Here is a 13,189-nt window from a genome sequence, read left to right as displayed (position 1 = left end):
CCCATTTTCCATAATTCGCAAGTTCTAGAATATGCAGGGTGAGTACCCTGGCAATGGGACACTTTGGCATTGCTGCTGTACATTCAGTTTGGGAATGGTCTGATGAGCCACACAGGGGACAGATTGTCTTACCTTGGCATGCTGTTTGAGAATGACCATACTTCTGGCATTTAAAGCATCTAAGTGGATTTGGTATATAAGGTCGGATCTTACAGGAAAGGTAGCCAGCTTTTACTGATTCTGGGAGATTCGGACTGCTGAAGGTAAGGATAACATTTCTTGTGGGTGTAAGGACACCATCTTGTTTGGTCATAATTCTCTTAGCACCGACAACACGTTGTGCTTTAAATTTTTCGGCAATTTCTTCCTCAGAAACATTAAGGAGGTCCCATTCCGAGATGACTCCCTATGAGGTGTTTAAAGTTCTGTGCGGGGTTACTGAAATGGGAAGGCCTCCGAAGGTCGTTTGCTTCAGGAGTTGTCTAGAATGACTGGGATTGGAAGTCTCTATAAGAAGATCTGAGCGAAGCGCTTGACAATTTTGGGAGTACCTGCTACAGCCTCTATGCTATTCTGCACAAGAAATGGCGATAAGCTACTAAGAGGTTTCGTTGATAACGAGTGTAAAATTAAAAAAGCAGGTAGGTCATGTGAAGAATCATCTTTTTTGATTCTTTCTGGTTGAGATGACTCAAGTTCATGTGAGCACGTAGGCTTTACAGTCGGTGATATTAAGGGATCCATATTTGCTCCTTTTTGCCCTGAGTATCGGTTTATACTCAGATTACCAGCCCCACCACGTGGAGGCAGGAGCGGTGCCACCAGTGACCAAGCGATACGAGAGTAGTGGTTAGTTTGTTAGAGAAATTGGTTATATATATATATATATATAAAAGAAAGGTGTCTTTCCTTCCTTGATAGGAAGCTTAGTTCTTTGTTTAGAAAAAGCCAAAATTAAATAACTTTATAAATAAAAAGGGTTTTAACAATCTCTACAATCTGTCGCTTAGAGAAAAGATGCTTTCAAATAACTTTGGAAATATTGCAATGATCACTCATTTGGCACTCGGGGGCCATCTTGCTTAGTATAGTTTGCCAAAGATTTCTTGTAATCTGCCTTTGCTTGCCTAATCTCCTTTGTCAATTGATTACAGAGTCTGCCCTAGGCTTGTGCATTGCATATTTCATGCATATTTCCTCATTGCCACGAGTCCCATTAGTTCATCTGACAACCTTGAGCAATATTTCTTAATTGGTACGGAAAGTCTAGTAGCTTTCGCGATTAATTCCTTGAATGCTTCCCATTTACAATTTGCTGTTGGTAACTTCATCAGTTGGTTCCACGGTAGAAAATTTAAAAACTGCCTGAGACTACTATAGTCACCTTTATGGAAGCAAAAACCATTCCCTTTACCCCTGACGGGAATTATATCTTTCAAGTAAATCCCACATCACTACACTGTCATCACTGCCACCTATCTGCAAATTCTTAATAGAAGAATAATCACTGAGGCCAACCAGATCAAGAGTAAGTTTAAATCCCCAATTGTAAAACATTCTGATATACTAGCCCACTCTATTTCTCTGTACAATTGTTCGTTGTACTCATTAGAGTCATTAGGCCTATAACACACTCCTACTCTTATTTTTTTCTTTCCCAGTGCTTATGTCACACCAAACTGACTCAACATTGCACTGTGAATCTATGTCAACTGGATGCACTTAATATATTTTTATATAACTATTCAAAATTTGGTTGAAAATTTGTGATGTCAATTCTCAATATGGAATGAAGACACTCATTCTTTTTAAATATTCATTTGATTTTATGTGTGAAAAACCTTGATCACACATTGATCGGAACAAAGCAGCCATTTTTGTGGAATTTTCTTTTATTAACAGAAAATCTTCAGATGGAATAGCCTTGTAGAATTCAAGCAGCTTATTTTCGCAGTCCGTATACTTATTTTTGAACAAAGTTTTGGCTTGAAGATCAATAATTACAAGCTGCAAGATGAGATTGTAGTTTTCAGCCAAAGAAGTACGGTAAACCCCTGCTATTCGCGGGGGTTACCTTCCTGAGAAATGCCGTGAATACTGAGTTATGGCTCCCATAGTAATAAAGGGGTTCTGTTCCAAAGTATGAAATATATAAGAAAAACTAGTCTAAAATTTTGTCTATATATGTATTATACGTACCTTCATAATATGACTATGTACATAGACAGTACACAGCGAAATGCAAGCATATGGCATCGAAATGAAAATAAGAAACAATTTAATATTAAATGTAATATTTATTAGAAATTTCAAACAAATCTTTCAAACCAGTGCCTTTGCTAACTAAAAAACTTATCCCGCCAGTGCTATCACCAGTTTCGCTAAAGTGTTGCTAAAGGAGTTTTGCCTTTTCACGAATGATGAGTGAACTTAACGGAATTTTATTTTGAGTTCGGTCTTCTATCCACAGATTTCAAGCTTTTCCATTTTTTCTAAATTAACATCACGAGTTACAGAGCAAATTTTTGAAGCAATTAGCGTGTTTTCACGGACACTACGGTGGATTTTTTCTTCCGATTTTTTGATTGATCATACCGTTGACTCCTTGATTTTATAATGTTTTGCCACTGAGGAGACACTTTCACCATTAGAAATTTTGTCTAATAACTCAATTTTATTTGGTAATGTCATCACCTTCTTTGATCTTTTCACATTTCCCTTGTTATTCGTAGCCATATTTTTGTACAGGTTAGAAAGAACTTGTCCACAATAAAGTCACTCTTGAAAAAAGTCTGTTTTACACTGCAAAATGGTAGATTTATCACTTTTGTAAGCATATCAATTTATAAATTAATAAATTTATTCAATTTATAAGCATATAAATTAAAAGCAAATGACGGAACCTTCCATGACAAGCGCATAACACATACGTCTACCGAACAAGGATTAGTGAGAAACATCCACGCTCGCGATTTTGTCACCCCTCTTCCCCCCACCCACTGAGCACTGTTTTGATTGGGAAAGATAATTTTAGCTATGCCCATGTTTTTTTATGGCAGAAAATGTTCACGACGCTTTAAAATTCACATTTTTTTTAGGTTTCATTTTATATTAAATCAGCGACCGCGAATAGCAGGGGTTTACTGTATATGGATTCTAAAACAAGCTTATGTCTTTTTCATGGGATCTTCTTTCAGCAAATCAACTTTCAAATGTGTCAAAATGTAACTGTAATAATGAGAGGCAGTGCATCTTTGGAAATACGTGTTTCTTTTTTAGCTCGGTAAACCATTTAAAGTGACTAAATTGTCTCACTCAATTTGGAATTTAAATAATAATAACTTATTCTGAAATGATCAGATTTCTCCATACAAATCATAGACCATTTTTCTTACCCTTGCAGTTTTAAGATAAGATAAGAGCATTTAAATGTCTAGAAATGTTTGTAAGAATTGCAAGATCAAACAGCCACTCCATATTTGATAATTGTTTTATTAGTTTTCCTTTTTCTGTCATAAAAATATCAATTTCATGGTGCAGTTTAAAGAAATGATATAATGCTTTACCACAACTAAGTTATCTTGCTGAGCTATGTAAAATTACATCTTCATATTCAGCTTCAATTTCTGAAAGAAACTATTGAAACATACAGTGATTAAAGGCCATGTGATCTCATAAAATTTATAGTTGAAATAACCACATTCATAATATGTTGGAGATCCAATACTTTCCCACAGAAAACTTCTTGATGCAAAATGTAGTGAATTCCAATCCGAGGTTCAGCTCTGATATCTATCATTTTCTTGGTTATTCTACCCACAAGCCGATTTGTTTTCACCAGTCATATTTTTTGCACCATCAGTTGTAGCAGGTTGTTAATATTTAATCCTAACTTTTCAATAGATTAGCAAACATTTCCGAAACGATTTTCGCCTGTAATTGTTCCGTGCATACTCTGTAGGTCAGCTAAATCCCCAACTGGCAAAAAATTATCACTAATTGCACGTATGAAGATAAGTAGTTGGGCTCTGTCATTTACATCAGTACTGTTATCCAGTGCCACACTAAAATATTTCATTTGTTTTATTGTTTCCAAAACCTGCTGTGGGCTCACATCTGGTGAGTATGGGTTTGGCACACCCGGGGTCCTGAGCTGGGTATCATCATTCTTCTCTTTCTTGGTGATTCCCTTCTACTTCTCTCTCTCAGAGTAACTCGGGATTTTTTTTTTTTTTTTGGCTGGTGCAGCATAAGCCTCGACTTACTTGCACCATATAGCTGCTAATAATAATAATAATAAAGTCTTTCCAATATCTTCTACTCTTCACAATTTGTTATCGAGACAAACTAATGTCTTGTAGCACTTGTAACTTTTAATAAATTCACCATCACTGAATGGTTTATTTTCAAAAGTGATCAAATGTGCAAATTGATAACTGGCACTTGCAGCAGATAAATTTGACTGATATGTTTTCAGAGTGTTTTGTTGTTTTCTTTATTCGTTTTGCAACTTTGAACACTTTTCTTTTCACAACACTCCATTATATTGATCATAAGATTTATGCTTGGAATCATAGTGTCGTTTTAAATTACAGGCTGGTCTCAATTAACGCGATTAATTCGTCCTGCGAGCACATCGTGCAAAACGGAAACGCGTTAATTGAATACAATGATCAATATGAAAAATCATAATTAGTCCTTGACCTTCTGGAATGTCTATAAAGAATTTTAAAAAGACCTTTTAAATAATTTAACTGTATACAATGAAAATAATTATGGAATTAAATGTTTATTGCATAAAACAACAGTTCCCAAACTGTGCATGGCAAAATATATTGTCTTCTTAGACGTTGCATCTGCTTTCGACAGTATATCCCTCTCAGCCATTACTATCATCTTGGAGGAATATTTCCATATAACTGGGCATGTATTAGCTATAATATCAAGTTCTTTGAGGGAGAGACACATCACTGCCATAAATGGAATTTCCAAAGAGACCTTCCAATTCAATAGGGGAGTCCCACAAGGTGGTGTCCTCTCTGCTAACTCTCTTTGCAACAGCACTGCATCCCTACCTGACCCAAAATCAAAAACAATTTGTCGTATATGCAGACGATTTGAAATTTTTCATCACCCCGAATGACCAAAACTCATCCTAACAACACAACAACGAAGCAAACTCCAAAATCGCCGACTTGCAAGAATATCTTAATTGCATGGGGCTCCGACTAAATGAACACAAGACAGCACAAATGGTTTTCACCAACAAAGTAATAAAGAACCACATATCAATACGCATGAATGGCAGCGTGGTCAAAAAATTCAGGACACATATTGATCTTGGTCTGAAATGGGACGAAAGCCTAAACTTCACACCCCATTTCAGACATGTAAAGAAGAAAACTTATGCAGTGCTATGGACCTCCAGACAAAAACTGGTAGGTATCAGGAACCCTGACCTTGTGAAGCAATATATTTTAAGATGTGTCATCCCTATCCCTCTCTATGCATCTCAGATTTGGTCTTCTGCCCCAGATACTACCATCAAGGCTTTCCTGGGTTTAGAGTACTGGATGCTGAGATGGTTAAACAGGATCACTACGCAGCCATTTACAATCTCAAGAGCCATTTTATATGCCAACTTGGATGTCACGCGTTGTTCTTGAGAATGTTCTTGTCACCAAGAACATTCTCACGCTTGCAAAACTGCTGACCGGGAGACTCAACTCGCTGAAAACTGACTACTTGCTGACTCGGCCCCGCATGACGGAAAGGTGGGCTAATAGAACACCATCCCCGCCAATCAGTAGCACGGTCATGCAGCTGGAAAGCCTTTGGCGATTTTTTCCTTCTAACACCATTAAGATCTACAACGATCTTCAAGCAGACCCAGAAAAGCTTTGCACAGAGAAGAGGTACAGGACTGAAATGTTTCAGAATGCATTACTCCACCTATAAATGTTGAGTGAAGCCCACAGATGAAAACAAAACGGAATGTAGGAATTGAAGAATGAACTGGTTGGGACTGTTTTTGCTTCGCACTGGTGCTCCTGTTATGTTTACATTATACTGTACATCTTATCTTTCTGTTATCTCACTGTAAATAGTGCTGTAGATGTGAACATTCCCTAATTCCTTGTAAAATTGCAAATTATGCTTGTGCTCTCTTTCTATCTGCCTGTCATGTAAAAATAAGGTAATGATATGTATAATATAATTAATTAGACAATGTATAATTTATAAAGACAATGATTTGTAATTATAAATGGATAATTAGGTATATAACTTATACGTGTGTATATATGAATGTGCACCCCCTGGTTAATAGCTGTAAGCTATTATTTTCTCTTAGGAGAAAATAAAAATTACTGAGATACTAAGGGCACTGTGAACCGAGAAAGTTTGGGAACCTCTGACATAAAATACACAATGAAGAAATGACTGTTATGAAAATATTTGAACAGCGTTGACTTTCTCTTTTCATCAATCAATTTTCGATAGCCAACAACAATCTTCTCTGGGCCCGGGCGAAATAAATATCGCAGAGAACCTGCGATATTTATTTCGATACGAAAGATTTTATCTAGTTCTTTTACCGTTCTCTCTCCTTCGCGGTAACATTTTCATCTGGCTCATTTGAATTTTTAAATGCAAGTCAGCATTGATTTTATTAGTGGGACACAAGCAAGTAACACGTCTTTTTCCGATGGTTGATGGAACACACTGAGGCGGGAAGCAGGCAAACATTTGTTTATTGCCCGTCCGACGCGTGGTAAGCTTAATGCACGATTCAAATCTTTTTCAACTATCGCATAAAAGAAAAGATCGCATTAACTGGAAATTTGCATCATGTAAAGTGAAAAGTGGTATAATTTTTTCAAATAGCGGTAATCAAACTCGTGTTATGTGAGGCCTGGCTGTATACTCTTTAAAAACTGACGCAGTATCCTTACACCCCCAAACACACCGCTTTTTCATCATACTTAATGATGAAATAATCTTCAGTTCACCTTTGATTAAAAACACGGCACACCAAAGTGACTTTCCTCTTTCGGGAAATTTTTAAGGAAGATTTTTTTAATTTTTAATTCATTAAAAATGAACAAGTAATATCAAAATAGTAGAATTTCACAACATGAAAAGATTGATACATACATAACTACATTTAGCGTACATACTCGTATGACTGCACTGAAGTACAGGTGCACATTTGATACAGTCAAACGCAACTGCAAAATTTATAACGCAGCTATGAATAGATAGCTACGTTATAAAGTTCGAAAACTTACCGAAACAACTATGCATGAACATTCGTTAAAATAACCAGTGGTAATCCTTTATTGCATGGAAAGTATTCCTGTAATGTGGGTAGTGGGGAATGTTTACTGATTCAATTGGATGGTAAGTACTTGTCAATATTCCATCTGGAAATAATGTCAACTGGGGTGAAGACAGTACCAATAGAGGTTTTCTTCTCAGAAGTGCCTTGCGGTAAAATCAAACAGGAAGTTACCCTTTATGTTAGTATTTGTTACGGGGAAAGAATCCCTTAGAGAGAGAGAGAGAGAGAGAGAGAGAATGTAATAGGATATCTTTTTATTGCAGCCCAGAATAGAAAGTGCAGACTCCAAGCACATTATGACCCTGATGGTGAAATTTCTTGGCTTGTACTAAAAATTAATTTCTCCCTTTAAGATAATATAATATCATCAAATGCACTCCAAGGATATATTGAAATATTTTGTAACGATACAAATAATAACAATATTTTGTTAACAATCCATCACTAGTAGCGTTCTTTGCATTGTTACAAAATATTCTAATTTTTGTAACAATACATATTACAAAAAACAATCCGTTATTTACAGTGGATGATTTTTTTCTTCTTCTTTTGCACACCAGTTGTTGAAGTTTAGAACAAAACTAACAATAAATATACATCCAGAAAATGTGTGATGTACCAATTCTGTTCCCTAAAAACAATTACAATAAACAAACTTTTTTTTTTTTTTTTTTTTTTTTTATCAAATGTGCATAGTAGTGTTATCAGTTTTACACCAGTTTTTTCCATTTCCAGTATGGCTTCCAATACATAAATTTCCTTGATTTTGTGTTAGCAGATTTTCATAATATGAAAAGATTGATACGTACATAACTCCATTTAGCATACACACTTGTATGGCTGCACTGGACTATGGGGCACATTTGATACAGTCGAGCTCGACGCTTGTATACAGTGGCGTGACTCTATAAAATGCTGTTTTAGTTCACTTTTCACACGGGCCGTATAAAAATTATTCACATGCCGTAGGTTGAACCCCACTGGTTTAGAATGTGACCATTCATTTCAAGTTAAATTATCATGTATGCACTTTATGTTAAGAAGCATTTGTGTGCTACGTACCAGAATGCATTTAAGGTGGCCACATTTTTTGCCTTTTCAAAATATACTTTGTTGAAACCTAGAATTCACTGAATGTTTCTGGGGGGGTTCATGCTGATTTGTTGGGCTGTGCAAATCTGGTGTTGCATGTTAGGAATTTTTATGCATATCAGGCAGATTTTCATTATCAAGAGTGGAGTGACTGAAACAGATGTTTGATCTCTGTATTATGAGCTCTTCTTTCAAAATGTAGGAATTACCTACAATTTTGGACAGAAGGTATATTGAATTTTATGTAGTAGCATCTATAGCTGCTACATCAGAGGTTTTTTGCATGCTTGTACACTCACCTCCCTTATTCAAAGTTTGAAATTTGTAAACAAAATACATTGCGAGAAAGAAAAAAATTAATTTTGAACAGTTAAAAATTTTTAAAGTCACGTTCTGTCCATTACAATAACTTGAAAAAGAACAAGTGGAACAGTGATTGAGAGGAACACATTCTAGGGAAGCAAGCTCCTGATTAAGAACTCTGTTTTATAGGTTGTTGTTTTAGGACTGAATATATCTCCTTGCAGGGTTATATTCTTAGGGCTTGATTGAGTTATTCAGATTCATATAAATTTCATATGCAAAGGCTGGTAAAGTAAACAGCCTGGCATGATGTGGTTTTGGATTTATCTTCAGCATAAAATTTTTAGTGGCAGTTAAACTCTTTTTTCATCTTTAAAGAGATATAAATATTATAAGAGGTAATATTTAGGGTTTTATGGCTGCTATTTTATTAAGAAAGAACTTATTTTTACAAATATTCAGCAGGCTGAGAGTGGATAAAACATACCCAAGGTGGAACTGTATTACTACTTTTGTTTTTGGCTATTTTGTACCATTTTGTTCTTTTTAAATCTGACTTTATTGTTGGATGATGCTAGTGTATTCTTTCAGAATTTCAAATATAGCTGGACATTTTCTGATAGTTTGTTGAAGGCATGAAATGAACTTCTATTTTTAATGGATTATTTAATAGTTATTGAGGTTGAAATTAAGTTTGAGTAAAACAAAATTAGTTAAATTTCTTAATCTTTATCTGAAGCAAGGATTTGTCTGTCATTAAGATCTGCTTTTTAAATTAAATTTATTAAAGTGATTTTGTATTCCAAGCTAACCTTTGGTTTCATGTAATACCACTTAAATGGAAAGTACCTGATACTTCTTTAATAATCTCTGATATCAGATTGAAAAGCTACAGCACCTCTCTTACTTCTAGACAGGATCATTTCTTTTTGATTATGATCATTTTATGGATTTCATCTGTTAATAAATGCTAGCCTGTGTGATATATGGAGCACACCACAATTTTGAAAATTATGTAATACACACAATGAAAGAAATTAGATAGAATCTAAAGATAATTTCTATTCACTGAAGTATTTAACTATACATAGATATTTTGGCTTTCCCATTCTGGTTATAATGTAATACTGAAGTGCTACTATGAATGGCACCTCCGTAACCAGGTGGGCTGGGGCAGCAGCGCGTAGCACATGCTTCTTGATTAGACTGGGGTTCGAGCCCGTGACCACCAAATACAGAGGATACGGAAAGGTCAAGGAATGACCACCGCATATACCCAGAGCAATATGGCCTTAGCTGCTAATGCTCCTAAAAAAAAAAAACCAAATAACAATAACAAATAGCTACTATGAATATTATTATTATATAATTTGTATGTAGTGATACAGTACCTTCTTCACTCCAGTAAAGAATATTGAGATCTGCATGATAACTAGCAGAAATTCCTTTATGAGTATTTTCGGGTCTAAGAAGAAAAAAAACATCAAAATTACAAACAATTAAGTGTCATTCTGGTGTTTATTTTAAATTAATACACAAAGTTTCAAAATGCATCAATTATTAAATTAATAGTTGATGGGTTTTGAAACTTTGAATTCAATTAAAAATCAATTGAATCCCATTGATTTTTAATTGTGTTCAATTATTTTCAATTTATTTTTTACTGTAATGTTATATTTGGTTGAATTTCTGGAGAATAACATACAGAAGTGTTCTAAGTATCATATTGAGGTAAACTTCATATTCTTTTACATATAATGAAATCATCATAGAATGTATTGAGTATCGCAGCTCTGGTGTATACTATCAAACATCAACTTTTAGAAAATCATATAATAAATAAATAAAAAATGAAATGTGTACCACAAAATAAAAAAAAATTGTTCAGAGAATAATACTAACAGCATATTTTATTTATAAGAAATTCTTCACTTTCAGGGGAAAAAAAAAAAAAAAAAAGAGAGAGAGAGAGAGAGAGAGAGAGAGAGAGAGAGAGAGAGAGAGAGAGAGAGAGAGAGAGAGAGAGAGAGAGAGAGTAAATTGCAGCCAAAACTGGTTGAAATTTAATTCTCTTTACTTTTCTGCAGTTTACTTTTAAGAGGCTTCTATCCAAAGTGGAAGCCTCTTCAAAAATTCATGTCCAGGGAAATGGACCATAATCTGCCATGTTAGTCCAATGCAGATTGGCAGATTGAACGTATTTAACAATCAGAGGCCTGAACCCCAGTCTACTCAAAGAGCGTGTGCTACTGTACTCTTGCTTTGCCCACTCAGCTGCAGAGGCATTGCTGAAATATTGCATAGCAAATACAAATTATTGTTACTTTTCACATACACTGATGAGCCAAAACATCATACCCAGCGATTCGTTATGCAAATCGAAGCAACTGCAGGTGAACTACAGCACTTGCGCAGGTTGGGACACAGTATAAAAAACACCTGATACTGAGCTCCGTTAATCAGTGTTACTCTTCTTCTTCAGATAGGAAAAGCAGCGGACTCAAGCAAGTTTGACAAAGGCCAAATTGTAATGGCCAGATGACTGGGTCAGAGCATATCCGAAACTGCATGGCTGGTGCGATGCTCATGGTCAGCCGTGGTTAGTACCTACCGAAATTGGTCCGAGGAGGGAAACCCACGAACCCTCGGCAAGGTGTTGGAAGACCACAGCTCTTCAATGCTCAAGGTGAGCAAAGGCTCTCCTGGATAGTAGGTGGCAACAGAAGGGCGACTGTGATACAACCTGCAGTAATTGGAATGCTGGTGACAGGAGTAATGTGTCACAACGCACAATACATCAAACTCTGCTGAAAATGGGGCTGCATAGCCGCGGGCCGCTCCAAGTGCCCATGCTAACCACGGTTCACCGGCGACAATGCCTAGAATGGGCACGCGATCGTCAAAACTGGACCTTGGGTGATTGGAAAAAGGTCGTCTTGTCTGATGAATCACGTTTCCTGTTGCAACCACGTGGATGGCTGGGTACGTGTGAGTTGTTTACCTGGGGAAGTGATGGTGCCTGGATGCACCGTAGGACAAAAACAAGCCGGTGGCAGCGGTACACCCTTTCGTGGCAGCGGTCTCCCCCTCTGGCAGTGCAGTCTTTCAGCAGGATAATGCATCATGCCACACTGCTCAAATTGTTCGAGACTAGTTTGCAGGACATGAGGAAGATTTCCAGGTATTGCCTTGGCCTCCAAATTCCTCAGACATCAATCCCCACCGACTGGGCTAGCTGGGTGGATAAAGTGCCTGCTTCGCAACTCAAAGGTCGCAGGTTCGAATCCCACCTCGGGCTTGGATCAAAGTACTGCAAAAACCTTGGGAGGTGCATTATGGCCGCAGAAGCCAATGCGCCAACAACTACCAAAAAAAAAGAAGGAAAAAAAAAAAAAAACATCAATCCCATCAAGCATCTGTGGTTTGTTTCAAACAGCAACTCCAATCTGTGGCGTCTCAACCACGGACTTTACAGGAGTTAAAGGATCTCCTGGTTACATGTTGGTACCAGATACCACAAGACACATTTAAAAATCTTGTAGCATCCATGCCTCTCCTGTATGAGCTGTTTTGGCTGCACTTAGAGGACCAACATCGTATTAGGTAGGTGGTCATACTGTTTTGGCTCCTCATCAGTGTATATGTGAAAAGTAACAATAAGTTTAACAACAGTAAATTTAACAATAATTTTTTAAACTAATAAAAATTATTAAGTTAGATTTTAAAAAGCTAAAATTAACAATTTTTGCTTTTATTGCTTAAACTTTTAATTATCATTAGGAGAATTCAAACTTAGTGCGATCGAAAGTACATGGGTTCAACTTGCACAAAGTAAATGAATTAATAATCTGGAATTTTATTTTGCTAATCAGGTGAACTGTGCAAATATATGCAGAGGAACTAGAAACCATGACAAAATGCTTGATTTGTTACTGTCCTCAATTGACTTTTCGTTGTCTGTTTTCTTTCAATTATGTTTATGTTTTCTTTAAATTTAAGCATTTCTCCAAATTTTAGCAAAGAAGTGGGGGGGAGTTAAGTACAGGTATTGAAATTCATATATCACTCATAGCACCAACACTATTTTTCGCAAAAAGGGAGTTGTTGTGAAGTGTCTTATTAGCCAGATCATATCATACAAACACACAACAAATATTGTTTCTGCTGGGTTTTGTTTCAAAACAAATATTGTTTCTTCAAACACCTGGGTTTTCTTTCTCTTTCGGCACTACTTTTCTTCTAAACAGCTATTCAGTCTCTACAATTCTCAAATATGCCATACCATGAACAACATCTAGTACTGTGTTTTATTAATGATCCAACTCTTACAAACTTTCTCCACTCTGTCTCATAAACATTACATTTTTGCTGCATGCCTTTTGTACGGATATTTCCACTAGAACTGATATTCTGAACTAACATCTGTAATTCCTCTGCTCTCTTCCCAAACAT

General features: G+C 36.2%; 1 protein-coding gene across 1 annotated transcript in view; it reads right to left on the bottom strand.

The window, feature by feature from the left end:
• Positions 1-13,189, bottom strand: part of LOC150089578 (DNA (cytosine-5)-methyltransferase PliMCI-like) — a 596,839-nt gene that overhangs the window by 159,671 nt on the left and 423,979 nt on the right. The window contains exon 23 of the mRNA XM_090368675.1: positions 10,129-10,202. Coding sequence (XP_090224801.1) covers positions 10,129-10,202 — 74 coding nt within the window. The remainder of the gene's footprint in view (positions 1-10,128; positions 10,203-13,189) is intronic.

The sequence above is a fragment of the Mastigoproctus giganteus genome, chromosome 2 (assembly GCF_048544385.1).
Source record: "Mastigoproctus giganteus isolate SK-2022 chromosome 2, ASM4854438v1, whole genome shotgun sequence".
In the NCBI taxonomy this organism is placed as follows: domain Eukaryota; kingdom Metazoa; phylum Arthropoda; class Arachnida; order Uropygi; family Thelyphonidae; genus Mastigoproctus; species Mastigoproctus giganteus.
The sequence above is the reverse complement of the archived record's forward strand: the minus strand, read 5'-3'. Positions and strand labels throughout refer to the sequence as shown.